Source organism: Podarcis filfolensis (assembly GCF_964270895.1).
Source record: "Podarcis filfolensis genome assembly, chromosome: 1".
Lineage (NCBI taxonomy): Eukaryota > Metazoa > Chordata > Lepidosauria > Squamata > Lacertidae > Podarcis > Podarcis filfolensis.
In genome coordinates, this window is record NC_139604.1 from 119,519,702 (window position 1) to 119,536,988 (window position 17,287).

General features: G+C 44.6%; 2 protein-coding genes across 7 annotated transcripts in view; one reads left to right on the top strand and one right to left on the bottom strand.

Moving 5' to 3' along the window:
• SLC25A47 (solute carrier family 25 member 47) overlaps nucleotides 1-13,604 on the top strand; it is a 36,561-nt gene extending 22,957 nt beyond the window's left edge. For all 4 annotated transcript variants that reach the window (XM_083619696.1, XM_083619693.1, XM_083619694.1 and 1 more), the window contains 5 exons: nucleotides 1,126-1,169; nucleotides 2,118-2,189; nucleotides 3,861-4,043; nucleotides 6,755-7,025; nucleotides 10,390-13,604. In XM_083619696.1, coding sequence (XP_083475822.1) covers nucleotides 1,126-1,169; nucleotides 2,118-2,189; nucleotides 3,861-4,043; nucleotides 6,755-7,025; nucleotides 10,390-10,670 — 851 coding nt within the window. In that variant the 3' untranslated portion in view covers nucleotides 10,671-13,604. The remainder of the gene's footprint in view (nucleotides 1-1,125; nucleotides 1,170-2,117; nucleotides 2,190-3,860; nucleotides 4,044-6,754; nucleotides 7,026-10,389) is intronic.
• Nucleotides 11,144-17,287, bottom strand: part of WARS1 (tryptophanyl-tRNA synthetase 1) — a 28,376-nt gene continuing 22,232 nt past the window's right edge. For all 3 annotated transcript variants that reach the window (XM_083616969.1, XM_083616970.1, XM_083616971.1), the window contains 2 exons: nucleotides 16,799-16,939; nucleotides 11,144-15,582 (listed from right to left, as the gene is read on the bottom strand). In XM_083616969.1, coding sequence (XP_083473095.1) covers nucleotides 15,424-15,582; nucleotides 16,799-16,939 — 300 coding nt within the window. In that variant the 3' untranslated portion in view covers nucleotides 11,144-15,423. The remainder of the gene's footprint in view (nucleotides 15,583-16,798; nucleotides 16,940-17,287) is intronic.

Genomic DNA, 17,287 nt, shown 5'->3' on the forward strand with positions numbered 1-17,287 from the left:
GATTTTTTTTCAATGAATCCGGGGATGCTTTTCAACTTCAATGGATTTTGTATGGGGACTGATTTGTAAATCCGGGGACTGTCCCTGGGAAACAGGGATGCCTGGTAACCTTAATTAATGGAGCAATTCTATACTTTGCAAGGCGCTACTTGCAAGTAAGGATATGTTCACATTAGCAGCTTAAAATGCCATGAGGTTATCTCCCCCATTGTGTTTTAAGTCACATCTGCATGGTCCCATCAGAGAGGGAGTGGAGATGTCTTCACCCAATGCACTTTTTGGTTCGCCTCCTTCAGCCCTGCCAGAACTCCTGTTCATGATGTTGCCATCTGTGCATATGTGCTCATTTTGCGCACGTGCAACGGCTGTCTCAAATGTACACACCTGGCTTAAGTGCAAAGCGAATGTGGCTTAAGTTTTCGGGTCTTACTGAAGTTGGTTCTCTGTGAGGTGAATGTATTGCTTCCGAAACAATTAAACTTACAGACTCAGGTAGGTAGCCATGTTGGTCTGACGCAGTTGAAATAAAGGGTAGTGCCCTTCAGCTCGCTATATTGGCCAAACAGGCCAAACCCTACGCCGAAGGATAAATGGACATAAATCCGATATCAGGAATCACAAGACAGACAAGCCAGTAGGAGAACACTTCAGTCTCCCAGGACATTCAGTACAGGATCTCAAAGCAGCTGTCTTATTACAAAAGAATTTCAGAAATAGACTTGAAAGAGAAGTTGCTGAATTACAACTTATTACTAAATAACTTATTACTATGGAGAGACCTGGTCTGAATAGAGACATTGGATTCTTGTCTCATTACATATGCTAAAGCTATTTTTGGTCATCTGCATGCTATCCCTTGCTTTTTCCTGTGGGACTAATTGCAGTTGTTAACAGTCGTCAACAAGTTTACCATATCCATTGAGTCAATCACCCATCTCCTACTACCCTTCTGAGAAAAACCCCACCCCACCCTCCCACTATATATAAGGGTCTGGTGACTTCTGTTTCAGTGTATCTGAAGAAGTATGCATGCACACAAAAGCTTATACCCAGAATAAGCTCAGTTGGTCTCTAAGGTGCACTTTTTAAATTTTTTAAATTTAATTTACAATTTAACTGTTTCAGGTGGTGTTAGTGCTGCAGTCGGATATCCACTGGACACAATCAAGGTATTTCAAAGTTTAGTTTTCTTAACTACAATCAAATCTCCCAAGTCACAAGGTAAAATGGAGAGAACTCTTCTCCACCCCGTTTCACAGCTGAAAGCAGCTAGGATGAGTGTGTGGGGCGGTTCTCACCACTGCAGTGGTTTCGCTACCCAGCAGCTAATAAACTATGGTTTGCCAGGAGGAATTCCAGGGCTCCTCCATATTCTGCTTCCCCAGCTTCTCCCAATCCTTTCACCATACTCTCAGGACCAAACTAGAAATTACATTGTGAGATCTGTAGGTGCCTCCAATCTTGTCCCTCTTTTGTGGGAGAGATTCAAGCGCATACTATAAATTCAGTGTTAGAGGTATAGGTTGGTTGCTCGAGAGCAATCAGGCAATATGCTGCAATAGTCTGTTTTAAAGCTTTCTTATCGGTGATAAAAACCTTCGGAAAGCAGAGCACCTCTATTCCGTGTCTTGCTCATTCACTGGCAGAATCTGAGAGTGGGCGGTCCTTAAACCTTCCCCAGCAGAGTAGTTTCTTGACACCCAGTCTGCGCCTCCCCTCTCTGTGCAGAAGCCTACTGCGCAAGGAAGGCGTGGGTAACGGGGGACCTCCCTCCTCCCCGCTTTGCTCAGGCAAGGTGTCCTGGCATCGCCTCACCTCCTCCGAGCCCTGCATCTCCTCTCCACTAGAGGCGTGGCTACCTTCCTCCGCTGAGGAAGTGCTGATTCCCACAATCTTTGGGGGCTCTCTGTAATCCATTCGGCTTTTCCCCTCTCGCCCCTGAGCCGATGGCAGTTCCTTGACATTCAGCTTTGTGCAATGGATTAAAGCATTCTGTCACCCTAATGCAATAAATTCACTTTTCATGCTAATTTGATGCCTTACCCACTTGCAAAATTACCAATGAAATGTTTCTTTCCCCCAAGATGAAATGAATGACGGATTGTCCCATTTAACAGGTGAGGATTCAGACTCAGACAAGTTATCGTGGAATATGGCACTGTATTAGAGACACATACAGAACTGAAAAAGTACGTATGGTAAAATTCCTGTTGATGAAGGGTAGATTTGCTTCATCATGTCTGCTTGACTTGGGGCGGATCCACACCATACATTTAAAACATATTTAAAGCGCATTTAAAGCAAATGACTTCCTCCAAAGAAACCTGGGAGCTGTGGTTTGTTAAGGGTGCTGGGAATTCTAGTTTGATGTGGCAAACTACAGTTCTTAAGAGAAAAACCCAGTGTCTGTCCAACATTAAGGAATGGCTTTATTACAATGACTCTGGGACAGAGCTATTGTGGCCTAACACGGCATATTTCACACAGTTGTGTGAATGGCTGAATAACAGTTAATTGCAGACATGGGTTGGGTGGAAAATGAGGGGAGGGATTTTTAACACTTTGCTTTCTACAGCAGTCCTGAAGCAGATTGCTCCCCACACATCAATTTCAGCAAATGAGAGCTTTCCACCTGCCACCAATGCAAATAAGAGACTTTCAGTCCAATTCAGGGATGTAGCGTGGGGGGAGGTCAAGAGGTTAAAAATCTGTTTCCCACACCAATGTTTCAATCTGGATTTGGTCCCTAATCCTGAATTCTAAAAACCCCTTTGTGCAATTGCTAACTGCATCGAGGGTTAGGGTTTGGCCCTAAGGCTAAGGTTGGTTGTGTTTAAGAATACCTGTGAACAAGAACCTGATTCTGGGTGCATTGGGCCTCGTAAGCACCTAGAACAGGGCTGGGAATCCTGGTATCCTCCAGATGTTGCTACACTACCACTCCCATCATGGCTGAAACTGATGGGATTTGGAGTCCAGCAATATCTGAAGGGCCACAGGTTACACATCCCTGACCTAGAGGTTCCATAGAATTGTAGAGTTGGAAGGGACCATGAAGATCTAATCCAGTGTTTCCCAAACTTGGGTCTCCAGTTGATTTTGGACTACAGTTCCCTTCATTCTGCCCATCATTCTGCACTGAGGTCCAGCGCCGAGGGCCTTCTGGCGGTTCCCTCGCTATGAGAAGCCAAGTTACAGGGAACCAGGCAGAGGGCCTTCTCAGTAGTGTCACCTGCCCTGTGGAACGCCCTCCCACCAGATGTCAAAGAGAAAAATAACTACCAAACTTTTAGAAGACATCTGAAGGCAGCCCTGTTTAGGGAAGCTTTTAATGTTTAATAGGTTATTGTATTTTAGTGTTTTGTTGGAAGCCATCCAGAGTGGCTGGGGAAACCCAGCCAGATGGGCGGGGAACGAACGAACGAACGAACGAACAAACAAACAAACAAACAAACAAACAAACAAACAAACAAATAAAATCATCATCATCCCTGATCACTGGTCCTGCTAGCTAGGGATGGAGTTGTAGTCCAAAAAACAGCTGGAGACCCAAGTTTGGGAAACTCTGATCTAGTCCAACAATGCAGGAATCTTTCATCCAACGTGCGGCTTGAACCCTAACTCTCAGATTAAGAGACTAATTCTCTACCAACAGCTATCACCTTCTCCTTTTCCTCGATTAGTACCAAACCTGAAGACAAACTGTGAGGTGTCCTTTATTCTATTATAATTAATTTCCTTATTACTAGAAAGCCAAAGGAAAAAACCAGCTGCTGTGACTTTCATATTATGGAGACTTGTGAAGGTTAGGTAAGATTAGCTTGGCTAACACTTTCTTCTCACTTTTCTATGCAAACCAGGTGCTGGGTTTCTACCGAGGGGTGTCGATGACTGTCATAACTGCATCGTTTATTACATCGTTCTCTTTTGGCATCTACAAAAACATCCTTTATAACATCTGCAGATTTCGATATGGCTCTGCAGACAGAAAGCCGTCAAAGGCAGACGTGTCTTTTGCGGCAGCTGCTACTGGCGCAATCCGGGTAGGTTACGAGTAAAATAATGTTTTGTTTTGTTTTTAACTGCAAGGAATGAAAGTTTATGCACAAATCCAATCTGGTTGGGAGAAGGCCAAAGCCACACTATACACGTAAAGCTAGGGCTGCCATACATTATTGAGATTTCAAAGGCAGAATTGACGTCCGGCGGAAACGTCAAAGGCAGTGCTTTGTCCTAGATCAGGGGTCAGCAAACTTTTGCAGCAGGGGGCTGGTCCACTGTATCTCAGACCTTGTGGGGGGCCAGACTATATTTGGGGGGAAGATATAGTCCCAGAAATAACCCAGAGATGCATTTTAAATAAAAGCACACATTCCACTCATGTAAAAAACACCAGGCAGGCCCCACAAATAACCCAGAGATGCATTTCAAATAAAAGGACACATTCCACTCATGTAAAAAACACCAGGCAGGCCCCACAAATAACCCAGAGGTGCATTTTAAATAAAAGGGCACATTCTATTCATGTAAAAACATGCTGATTCCCAGACCATCCGCGGGCTGGATTTAGAAGGCGATTGGGCTAGATCCGGCCCCCGGGCCTTAGTTTGCCTACCCACATCCTAGATCTTAGGCAAGTCAATCGATTAATTTTGGTGTTTTTCTTCGGGGATTTATTGAATGGGATGAGGGATTTATTGAAATACAGACAGGTAGACTTTAATTAGAAATAATGAACTGTTGTGAAGTTGGTGGAAGTCCACAATAAGTGTGTTTCTTTTTTTGAAATGTCTGAGTTTATTGAAGAATGAACCAATGTTGTTTTATGTATGCTCCCTTTTTTCTTTTTCTTTTCTTTCTTTTTCTTTTTAAGATTTAAATGTACTTACAAAAGGCATATATTTATATCCCTTACTTCTTTCTTCCTTTCTGGAGTTTCTGCTTTTATTCTTTTCTTTTTTGCTCTCTCTACATAAGCTTTTTGTATTTTTTTTTAAAGTTTGTGCATTTTGATTTATGTATATGTGCAATACAATCAATTTAAGAAAAAGGCAAGTCAGTCAATTAATTTTGGTGTTTTTGGCCTTCGGGGTGTCCTGGTAAAGCACTCTTATTCCACTTTAACAGTCATGCCTTCTCCCAAAGAATCCTGGGAATTGTAGCTTGTTGTGGCTGCTGGGAGTTGTTAGGAGACCCTTAACAAACTACAGTTCCCAGGATTGTTTGGGAGGAAATCATAAAGGTTAAAGTGGAATAAGGTTGGCACCTATCTGTCCTGGGAGACAATGGAGGAGTGCGCCTTTGGGGATGAAGTCAAACCATTGGTGTGGCTGTAGAGACAGATATGGGAGAGCATGTTTTGCTGTAGATTCTGCTATGTAGAAGTAGCTAAAGTGGTGCCTTCTGGTTATTGAGCACCAACCAGTATGGCCAGTGCTCACAGCTGAGGGGAATTGTAGTCCAACAACATTTGAAGAGCACTAGTGTTCCGACGTGGTTGCTCGAGAGTGAACAGTCAAGACCCCCACTGGTCTTTTCAAGGCTTTATTATCGGTGCAAAAACATTCACAGTGCAGAATGACTCACTTCCATGTCTGCTCAGTCACTGGCAGAATCTGTGCAGAGAGGGCATGGGCAAAGGGGGACCTGCCTCCCCCATCGCTTTGCTCAGGCTCTCCCTTGCATCCTCCGAGCCCTGCATCCCTTCCCCACTGGAGGCGTGGCTTCCTTCCTCCCCGGAAGAAGAGCTGCTTCTCACGCAACTGCCCTTCCACCCCTCACCTCTGAGCTGATGGCAGTTCCCTGACAACTAGATTTGGCTTCTCCTGGTACAGACCAGTAATGGTGTTTATGTAACGTGTTATACTTAAAGCACTGAAGTTTCTTGATTATCGAAAGTGATCCCTGTGGAAAACATCTGTGTTATATCATCTGTCCCTCATCACTTTGTTGTTGTTATGTACTTTTGTGTTTTCATTGTGTATTTTAATGTTGCAAACCGTCCTGTGATCTTTGGATGAAGGGTGGCATATAAATTTTATAAATAATAACAACAAGAAGGGCAACAAGATAGTATTACTCGTGTAATTAGTTTCCAGAAGACTATGCATGTTAGGCTCTTGCAGCAAAATGTCTGATCTACCATATTTTTCGCTCTATAAGATGCACCAGACCACAAGACGCACCTAGTTTTTGAAGGAGGAAAACAAGAAAAAATAATATTCTGAATCCCAGAAGCCAGAACAGTCTTCATCCCGCTGCCCTGAAGAGGCTTCGCACAGCTAAGCCCGAAGCTAGAACAGCAAGAGGGATTGCTGCGCGGCGATCCCTCTTGCTGTTCTGGCTTCTGCGATAGCTGCGCAGCCTGCATTTGCTCCATAAGACACATATACATTTCCTCTTACTTTTTGGGAGGGGAAAAGTGAGTCTTATAGAGCAAAAAATATGGTAGATACACTAAGGCAGGCATGTCCAAAGTCCGTTTCAGGGCCTAATATGGCCCGCCGGTCAATTTAATCCAGCCTGCCTGGCAGCTTTGGGGTTAAGTCCTTAAAAAAGCTCAACAACTTTGGGTGGCCCTCATGCAAATCTGGCCCTCTTTGAAAAAAGTTTGGGCACCCCATAATACATGAGTTTGGACCCCAGGCTTTGTATCTTCATGGTCTGGTCTGGGGATGTGTGGGTGATGAGCTTCTACAGGAAACATCTCAAAAGGCCTCTTTCTAGACCACTAATTCCTAATTACACCCCTCAGGTTGTGCTAATGTCACCTGCAGAGTTGGCCAAAGTGAGACTACAGATCCAGAAAGATCCCTTGGCTATTCCGCCCCACGTCCTGATCTCCAAGCCCAAGTACCAAGGAGCTGTGCACTGCCTGCGGACCGTCGTGAAGGAGGAAGGTTTCAGGGGTCTATACAAGGGGTCTTTGGCTCTGATGTGGAGAGACTGCTGCTCATCTGTCGTCTATTTCCTCACCTACAACGTTCTGTGCGACTGGCTTACTCCAGCGGGAAAAGACAGAGCAGGTGTGTGCATTAAATGAGAAGGGTTTATTTCAGGAGTTTTGAAAAACCTGTCTTCATAGCTTCTGCATTTGAGTCACCACAATTCTGCAACTTTCGTATAGAGTGTTTGTTCCCGGCACTAAGTTATCATGGCTAGCAGCCATTGATAGCTGCCTGCTCCGTAAATTTGCCCAATGCAAATTGGTTGGTGGACATTCTGTGGGATAAAGTTCCATAGTTTAACTCTGTGCTGTGGGAGAAAGCGCTTTATTTTGTCTACCCTGAATCTCCCAGCCTACAGCTTCTTTAGATGTCCCCAAGTTCTAGTGTCAAGTCCTCTCTCTACAGTTCTGTAACCCCTTGGGGTTTGCATGCCTACAGCAAACAGGGGAAGCTGGATGTTGACACCTCCCTCTTGCACATAGGTGCTGCTGCTGCTGTTTTGGCTACGTAAGCAGCGGCACTCAAACCGGAAAATAGATGGGAATGATTAGAACAGAGTATTATCATTGGCACAATTTGCTCCAGTTGTGTAATATGCTCGGAGCGCCTCTTATGAAATTCTATTTGAGCTTCTCTTGTGTAACTGGTTAACTCAGAGGCCGCATCCTCTGATGTCATCGAAGAACTCTTCCTCTCCAACTTCCCCCTCGAATGCTTATTAACTGCAGTCATGCCGGCTAACTGCACCTTTTAAATGCATCGCTAAAGCCTATACAGCTCGGGTGTAGGGGCACCTTCTAAATGATGAAATGGATTTTATTTTTAGCTCTTCACTAATCCCAGAGGCATGATAGCCCATCTCATGCAACGTGTAGGGAAGGAGGAAGGGAGAGGCGAGGCCAGCGACCCTGGAAGCGTTTTCACAGGTGCCTGGGCCGGGGTGGGGGGCCAGAGCATGACAAATGTCTCAAGTATTTCAGGCACATTTTTACATCTTATTAAATGGGGAAATAATAAAGCTGTAAGCGATCTCAGTCAATATTGCTGCAATGAGTTGTATCACAATCACAGGTGGACCTGACTTTAGGAAAAAGAAACTGAAGAATTAGCAATTGTTCAAAGCAAAAATACAGAACATGTTCAGAACATCAGTCAGCATCCCTCCCCACACAAATAATCCCTGTGGGGTGGGGGTGGGGAGTTCCATTCTCTCTGTGTTCCTCCCGCAATTTATACAGTCTATCTAGGAGGTTAGCCTGAGGAAATAGGATAGCCTGTTCATGCATATGGGTTTTTATTTTATAATATAAAGGTAGAATATTTGTGCTGACACATGAAACAGGAAGAGTGCACAGCTACAAACATAGGGAGGAATTCAAGGTTGCACTGCTACAAATGATCAGTTTATGCTTGCTTGGTGGAACAATCTCCCCTCTCCCTGTGTGCTAGTTTGGGGGATCTCCAGAACAAGTTTTTGTGATTTTTTGCGGGGGAGGCAGGGTGTGAGGAAGGAGTGGCAAGCCCCATTGTGCAAGGGAAAGTCACTGCGGATTCACTGTGTCCCACCCAAATTTCCTGCCTCATTGGGAAGCAGTGGCAGCTGATGCTTCTAGGAAAAATGGTTCTGGTTCTCACTGTAACAACTTCATGCCAAGTGCCGCACTTTAAACCAGGGCTTTTCTTCTAGAAAGAAAAGGTGCCAGTTCTGTGTATCCTTGAGTACCCCCAGAAAAAGCACCGGTAATAACAAACAAAATAATAACCCCACTGCCCCAGTTTAAAAGGCCATAGATTGCTTTAGGTAAAGGTAAAGGGACCCCTGACCATTAGGTCCAATCGTGACTGACTCTGGGGTTGCAGCGCTCATCTCGCTTTATTGGCCAAGGGAGCCGGCGTACAGCTTCCGGGTCACGTGGCCAGCATGACTAAGCCGCTTCTGGCGAACCAGAGCAGCGCACGGAAACGCCGTTTACCTTCCTGCCGGAGCGGTACCTATTTATCTACTTGCACTTTGATGTGCTTTTGAACTGCTAGGTTGGCAAGAGCAGGGACTGAGCAACGGGAGCTCACCCCGTCGCAGGGATTCAAACCGCCAACTTTCTGATCGGCAAGCCCTAGGCTCTGTGGTTTAACCCACAGTGCCACCCGCGTCCCACTCACTTTAATCAATGGGACTTGATTTTGAGTCTGGCTCTCACATGGAGATTCCCGTAAATGTTGTGTATGGATTGCACAACTGGCTGATTTAATCATGCAACCTGGTTTAACCAAGCCGTAGAGACCAAGGCTGTGTACACACTATACATTTAAAGCAATGCAGTTTGTAAAGGGTGGTGGGAATGGTAGCTCTGTGAGGGGTAAACTACAGTTTCCAGGAAGCTCTGGGAGAAGCCATGTGCTTTAAATATATGGAGTGTAGTCAGCCTTCGATGTGGGAAAGCTGAAATGATGTAAACGTATTTGGAACCTTTCAGCGGCCAGCTAGATGACCGCTCAATCAAATTTAATTATGATTTGGAAAGAAAGGAAATCCACTTGTCCTGGATGCCGGAGAAAGGGGAAGCTTCAGAAAGCAGAGCCTCTTAAGAAAGGCCTGCCTGATGTTTCACAGAAGGTATGTCAAGAATCTTGTGCATGGACTACGGAGTGCAGGTCAAAGAGGCAGCAAGACATATAATTCCAACAGGGGATATCTGCTCTCGAAGCTCATTAGCAGATTTCTCTCTGTGCTTAATCCCAATATGAGATACTTGCAAAGTATCTTCTTACAGTCTTCCTTCCATAGTTCAGAGCTGATTGGAAGCGACTGCCCTGCATAAATTAGGCCTCTCATGGTCATCAACCTCTCTGCCTATTACCCCACAGTAGTGCCTTATCATCTTATCTGCTGCTTGTGGGAACTAGCCTTAGGCAGGACTTGAGTCAGGATAAGGAACTTGGCCAGGGGCAGCAGAAAGTGGATTAGCCACTATTTAGCATCTGGTTCAAGCTGGTAGACCTTGAGATTCTGGGGGTTGAAAAGAGTAGACCTCACAAGACTTAAGTCTGCCCACTGCTGATCTGGAAGACAATAATAATACCACTACTTAAGAGGGCATAGCTAGCTAAGTTATACTCAAGAGTAGACCCATTGAAATTAGCATGTCTATTAGCAGCTGCAGTCCCAAGGGCAAGCCAGGGAGTTTCTCCTACCCACAATTAGTTTGAATGTACCTATTGGGGTTTTTTTGTTTGTAAGTCACTTTGGGTTGCCACAGGCAAGATAAAGCGGCTAAGAAATTTAATAAGTGATAATAATAAAAAACAACTATTTCAAATGTCCAGAAAAATACTAAATCAAAATGTGTGTCAACATTCTGCATTCTAATTAATGAGCAATGCCCATTTCTCCTCTGCAAACCTATCTCACTGTCAGTTTAATGCTTATAATTACATTTTGCAGACTTATGGGCTGTGCTTCTTTCTGGAGGCTGCGCTGGAGTCCTGGCCTGGGGCACGGCCACCCCGATGGACGTCATCAAATCCCGGATGCAGGTGGATGGCGAGGGCCTGCGCAGATACTCTGGATTAGTACACTGCGTGAGGGACAGCGTAAGAGAAGAGGGGGTGAGAGTCCTCTTCAAAGGCCTCGGACTAAACTCCATCCGCGCTTTCCCTGCAAATATGATGGTGTTCTTTACTTACGAAGGTGTGCTTAGGCTAGGCGAACGCTGGATGAAATAAAGGGCGCATTGCAGCCTTCACTAGCTGGCATCCTCGAGAGCTGGGCCGGGGAACCTTTGCCATCAGAGGGCCACGTACAAACAGGGGTGGGACAACAAAAGCTAAATATCTTTGTACAGTAGGGTAGTTTCTACACACAGTTGTGCACCCCTCTCTATCTTCCATCCAGGCATTCAAGGGGCATTATTATAATTGAAGGACACATTCCAGCCAGGCAAAAACACTCAAGGACCAGTGAGGGGTGTGGCCTAGGGAGAGGGGATGTGACCAAAGAGGGGTGTGGTCTAGAAAGTCTCAAGGGCCAAACAGAGAGGTCTGGAGGGCCACAGTTGCCCCCTGTGCCAGAGGCTCCCCCATCCCTGCACCTGGAGGACACCAGTTGCCGAAGGCTGCTTCACTGCAATATCATTCTCTCCAAAGCGGTCTTTTCCTTTCGGAATGCTCAACCAAATTTCTTTCGAGAAAGCCGTCTGTGCATTGAGAAATTATTATTATTTATTCGATTGTCATTGCACTTGCTACATAGAGAGTCCCTAAGCAACTTACATAAAGCATGACATATTCTCTGAAAAAAAGAACATCACATTGCAATAAAAACAATACAAAGACCCATGGAACAGACCCAGCAAAAGAGCAGCAGCAAAAATAAAGTCAGAAGCAAGACGTATCATCGAGCAACACGACAATCCTTCAGATGCCTGGGAGAAGAGAGATTTTACCTTTCATCTGGTGTGGAAAGGATGTTGGCGACAGGCTTGGGAAGGCATTCCACAGATAGGAAGCCACAACTGAAAAGGCCCTGCCCTTGTTGTCACTTGCTGAACGTTCTTTGGAGGGGCACCCTGAGGGCCCCAGATGAAGACCTGAGGGCCCAGGTAAGCTGCCCTGTGGTCCCTTGATGAAGGGCGATATATAAATTTAATAATAACTTAATATTCATTGCACACATATGCTGCTCTGCTCACCTTTGCTTCTGACCCCACCCATCACTGGCTGCTGGCCCTTACAAGGTTGCTCAGAAAGGAATGTTGTCCTCCCGCTGAAAAAAGGTTCTCCATCCCTGATTTAATTCTGGGTTCATCTGTTTTTCATATCCAGACATGGATGCTTCACTTTAGAAACAGATGCACATGAGTATTGCTGTCTGAAGTTGCTTAAAGCTGAAAATTTGCAAGTGTAAAGACAGAAGGAAAAATGAACACATACAGAGATCTGGATTTGCCAGTGATGGGCAATGGAAGAGTTTGATGTTCTAAACATTTCACTGACCCCAAATTACTCGTTACTGAACAAACAATAGAGCAGTTCACCAGAGATGCACGAAAAGCTCAAGGCCACCGGCAGAAACAAGACACCACATGTAACATTCCATGTCCAAGAATTGCTTTGCTGGAAAACTGCAGCTTGCAGTGTGAAGGCACATGTTGCATGAAAGGCTACTAATGGCCTTCCATTTACAACATGCTTTGCTTGACAAGGAAAAGTCGGCACTTTTAATTCTGCTCTCCCATTTATGCCATTGCAATCTCATTCATTCCCAGACAAGTGCTTTTTTACAAGCTTTGCAAGGGGAACTGGCTTGTGTGAGCACTAAGGGAATTTGGAATGCTGGATTAGAGCATCATGGCATGCTCAGGCAATTGGAACTACCCTTAGGCAAACCTTTGCAAAAACCGTGCTAGGTGGTTCACATTAAATTATGTGAAACTGTCGTTCTCTACCCTGCTCTCCCCAATTTTCATTAGGGAAGCTGTATTTGTCTGCTGCAGGCATGAGCTTTCGTGGACTAGAGTCCTGTATCTTCAGATATAGGAAGTGTTATCTTAAGTTGGGAGGTAGATATACATAGTTTTGTGTGTGTGTGTGTGTGTGTGTGTGTGAGAGAGAGAGAGAGAGAGAGAGAGAGAGATTGTAAACAGTGAATTTAGAGTGTAATTTTATTTTGTTAAAGCTCAAATGTATTAAAATCTTACAATGACAATTCTTAAAGGAGTGCTGAGAACAACACTGGGAAACTAACCCAAAATTTAGGGTAAAAACCCATTATTTTCTTTCAGTACACAGGTGATAGAACTGAATTTCTTGATTCAGCCATGTGATCTGGTTTCACTGCTCATTTCCTGTTGAGATTCCTTTCCTGTGCAGCAATGGCTTTCAGGCTGTGCACTGGGAATTCCTGGAGCTACTCAGAAGGTCATGAAAAGTTTTTTGATGAATAACAGCAAATAGGTTTCCTGAAAAAGACAGCAGGGGACCGCTACCGAGCTTCCCTGATATGCACTGCTCCAGCTTTGGGGCCCCAGACCTTGCTGGGCTCAGACCCCATATACCCCCAGCTAGCCTGGCCAATGACCTGGGGACCTAAGGTTGTTTGAGGTCATGCTCTCAGTTCACAGTGGGCAAAGATGTAGCCCAATTGTGCCCCCCACGTGAACTGAGGACGCACCCTTGAACGGGTAGCTCATTGGAAAGTGTTTCCAGCAGTTTAATGAACCGCTGTACTATACAATTAGAAAGTGTACAGTCCTTAACAAGAACATGCAAGTCTATCTGGCCCATGAGTTTGCGGTGACCTGGGACTATTGCAAGAGCTAGCAAATATTGCTGCATATAGCGTCTGCTCCACAAACAGCTCACTACAAGTTTTGTTGTTCTGTATGGGACAATGACAATAAAGATTATCGTATCGTATTATCGTATTATAAGTGTCCCCTAAGCAAATTTAAAGTGATTTCCACTAGCCTATATTTATGTGCAACATCTGATAATAGTTGCATCTTCTGAGTGTTCACACACAAAAATGCACAAGTCTATACACCAGGTAATAATGGCAAAAACAGCCTTTGTTCTGAAAGATCTCCCTGTTTTTATTGCGTATGGTTTCAGTTTGTACAGTTGCTATGCATGATTAATAAACAATTCTCTTTACACCAGCATTCGTAAGCTGCTGTGCAAGATGTCTGAGCAGGGCTGGATTTACCGTCGCCCTTCTTAGCGCTTTTCAAAAACAAACTTTGATTAGCTGCACCATTGTTAACAAAAACGAAACAAAAGACAAAAGCTCATGAACCAGACACACCAACATGATCTGTATGAACGTATGGCAGGTCACAATGCTCCAGTTGCAATTTCTCATCCACACTCACCTGTTGTGGCACCTCAGCCTTCAACTAGTTTGATTGTAACTAGCAAAGACATACTAGGTTGGCGCAGTGTGCTTTCAGTGCATGGTATACAGGTCCGATGCATATAACCCACACAGCAGATCTCTACTGATGCAGAGTTTCAATGAACTGTGGATTCATGCCGTATTTAATGCTCACTACTTAAAGAAGACAAAAATGGAAACAAGAAGCTTTGTTTCTGCTTGCATCACAAACCTGAGAACCTGTTGTGTAGGAAATACTCAATGAGGGTTATAGTTTGTGGACTAATTCATGCTGAAAGATAATATGAACAACAGAAAGAGAGACACACACAAAGAGAGAGACAGAGAGAGAGAGATAACCAGCTCTTAATCTCAACAATATAAACACAGAAACAAAGATGTCCTTTGTCTTGCAGCCACATTGCTGATGTCACAGCATCGCTTGGCGATTTTTAACTTCCCAGTTATCAGAAAGGTTTGGTTTTTTTGCCCGTTGTATACACTGTCTCTACTGTGATAATCTCTTAGCAGTCCATGCTGCCCCTGAGAAATAATAGCTATTATTATTCGTTTCCCTTGCTTTGCAGGGCAAAAACGAGCAACAATTTGCTTGCTGGGCTTGACAAAACCCCCAAAAGTCCAGTATAGACAACTTATAGATACTAGCCAGGTATCATTTGCAGAAAGACTCATCAACCAACTATCATATGTTCTTAGAACCACTGAAATATAAGTGACTGCCCAAATGAAACTTGCCAGGCTGTTAGAAACACAGAAGGTCTTTAGTTCACACACTACTCACTTGTGGAGGACAAGCATGTTGAAAAGGGGCTCAGGGCTGCACCTTTAGCTATGAAATAAAAGTTTCTTCCTCCTGCTTCCACCATCACCGCTGATTGTGTGCAGTAGAATGTCTGAAGGGGTGAGGCTGCCTGTGCAATTTGCAACCATGACTCCAAGTTGCACCGGGAGCCTCCACTCACAGGAAAGAGGTTCCTGCTGCAGAGATCACGCTGGTCAGAATGGTGAAGGCAGAAGGAGCAGCTTGACTTGGATGAGATGGTCCCAAGCTCCCTCTCAACCAGCTTGTAACAAGTGGACAGCACTTTTGATAAGGCCAAATTGCAATCATGTCCACTGTAACTAAACAACCGAAAAAGGAAAAAACAAAGACAAATGTATATTCTGGATGGAAGAGTTTAGTTTATCTTTGAAACAGGCACAGCTCCTAGATGTAAAAACATGCCCAACACAGCTCCCACGGTAGCAGAATCTGGCATTGCACCACCTTTGTAATCAGCGTTTTTCTTAATATTGCGTTCCGTGAAATAGGGTCCTCTTGTTGACAAAGCAACTCTTTTCTAGGTAATCGGGTTATCTTGCTAACCCGTAATTAGTCAAATGAAGTCCTAGGCCAAGGTCTGTTTTTTCCAAACACAAACTACATATTCCCAAAGTCACTGGTGACAACGGAGGGCAACTTTGAAAGTAACTTGCTAGAAGCAGAGAGGTACGTTGTTAGGGAGAGGCGGCAGACGAGAGGCTAGGGCAACACCAATCAAGTGTGCTCTATGTGTACTGATAAATCAACATGCACTTCTGTAATTAGTAATCAAACGCCAGCTTCCGCGGAGTCATAAATTCCTTCACTATTTCATCGGTGATCTGCTTTCGCCTTTGCTGGTGAGCAGCGATCAAGGGCTGCAGTGTTTCAATCAACGCCTTCTTGAGTTCTCCTGTCAGCAGTGCTCCACTTGTATAGGCCTGCCAAGAGAATGCCAGGGTCATATCTGGTAACATCTGGGAAAGAACCCTCCTGCAAGTCTCCTGGAAGGAACAGCTGCTGGCAAGCAAAGCAATCTGTTTGTCTTAATTACATACATCATTCCCTCTGACGTATCTCTCGAGCTGCCATAGAAAGGGAAATTTTTAGGCACAGAGGATCCTGGTTTAAGGCCTAGAGGTTTGAGCTGATGACTCAGTGAGGACTTTTTTATTATTACTCCTAAGGGCACTTACTGAGGAACACTTTGCAGAGATTAGCTGCCTCTTACTTTAAGCCACTGCGTTGTGTTCAGAGCATAGAGGAAGAAGGATGGGGTTACATTCAATGTAGCACAAAGGTGAATACTGTGTCAGTGTGAGGATTTCTTTGTGCGTGATGGAAAGTTCTCCTCTCCGCCCCCCATGCATGCCCCAAATCTCTTCCAGGTTTCTCCCCAACCATCTGGAGCAGATTTGGTGATGGTGTGCATGGAGGGAGGGAGGGGTATCCATTTGCACTAGGGCTAATTCTTGCACTAGTACAAACGTTGCATACCTTTTGTAGACTTTCCTACCCTTTTAATGCAGGCGTGAAGGATGGGTTCTGATGCCTCAACAATCCGCCATGATGAAAAGCCTGCAATTTTTTCCCTGGGTGATTTGTATACTGATTGTACATTCTTCTTTCATGGGAAATTTACAGAGCATAGAAGGAAGCGTCAACTCGCTGCCGACACAGCTAAAGGGAGGCCCTAAAAATGTTTCAACTGCATGCACAAACAGGATCAAATAAGAGCAGAACATAATTGGGTCTTCCTGATGCTCAGCCTTTGCCTGGCAACTGCAGCGAGTGCAGTCTGCCATCAAAGCTGGGTGAAGATGTGAAGTCTAGCCTGAGTATGACTAACACAGGCTCTCTCCCACTGTGTAGGAATAATAGACATTCTTTGAGACAGATGATAGCTACTGCCTCTGCTACCATTGTTTTTAGAGTGCTTATGTGGCTTCCATTCTTTCAACCAAGCTCCACACACAACGAAGCCCGCACCCAGAACTTGCCAGTCAATTTGGACCCAGGAGAGGAAGCTATAAAGGAGTGCCAGGAAGGGGGGATAAAATCTGTTGAGCTGCTATTGCAAAATCGTGATTGCCTATGTGCTTTTATCTGGGTAGTGAGGCATCTCACTGGGGGGGAGAGGAGAGAGATAAGAATTACCTGCTTGATTTGTTCTAATTTGTCATCATCTTCGAGGAAGAAGGTGAGGTACATGTAGGACACATCCACATCACAGTTACCCCCATATTTCCGGTGCTCTTCCACTGTGTCTTTGCCACCAGAGAAGGCATGTTTATTGATCTGGAACAGAGATCCAAGGACTTCAGCAGGCTAGCTCTGGTCTACAATCTGAGCTACTTTTAACTATACATAAAGAAATTTTGCAAATCCAGTCAGAAGGGATTGTCATGGAGCAACTCCAAGAATCATAATGCTTGAAAAGTCCAGAGGTCATCAAGTCCATGTAGAGGTTGTCAACACATCATTCTTCAGCTCACTCAAATAATCCAGGACACAGTATACCACCATGGCCTAGTTTATTATACCATGGCTGTTATGTGTTACTCCTGCTCAGAAGCTTAAGCATGGTTTGCTTAGCACCAACAAATCTTGATGTGAAATTTTTTTTTGCTTTACAAGCCTTGCTGT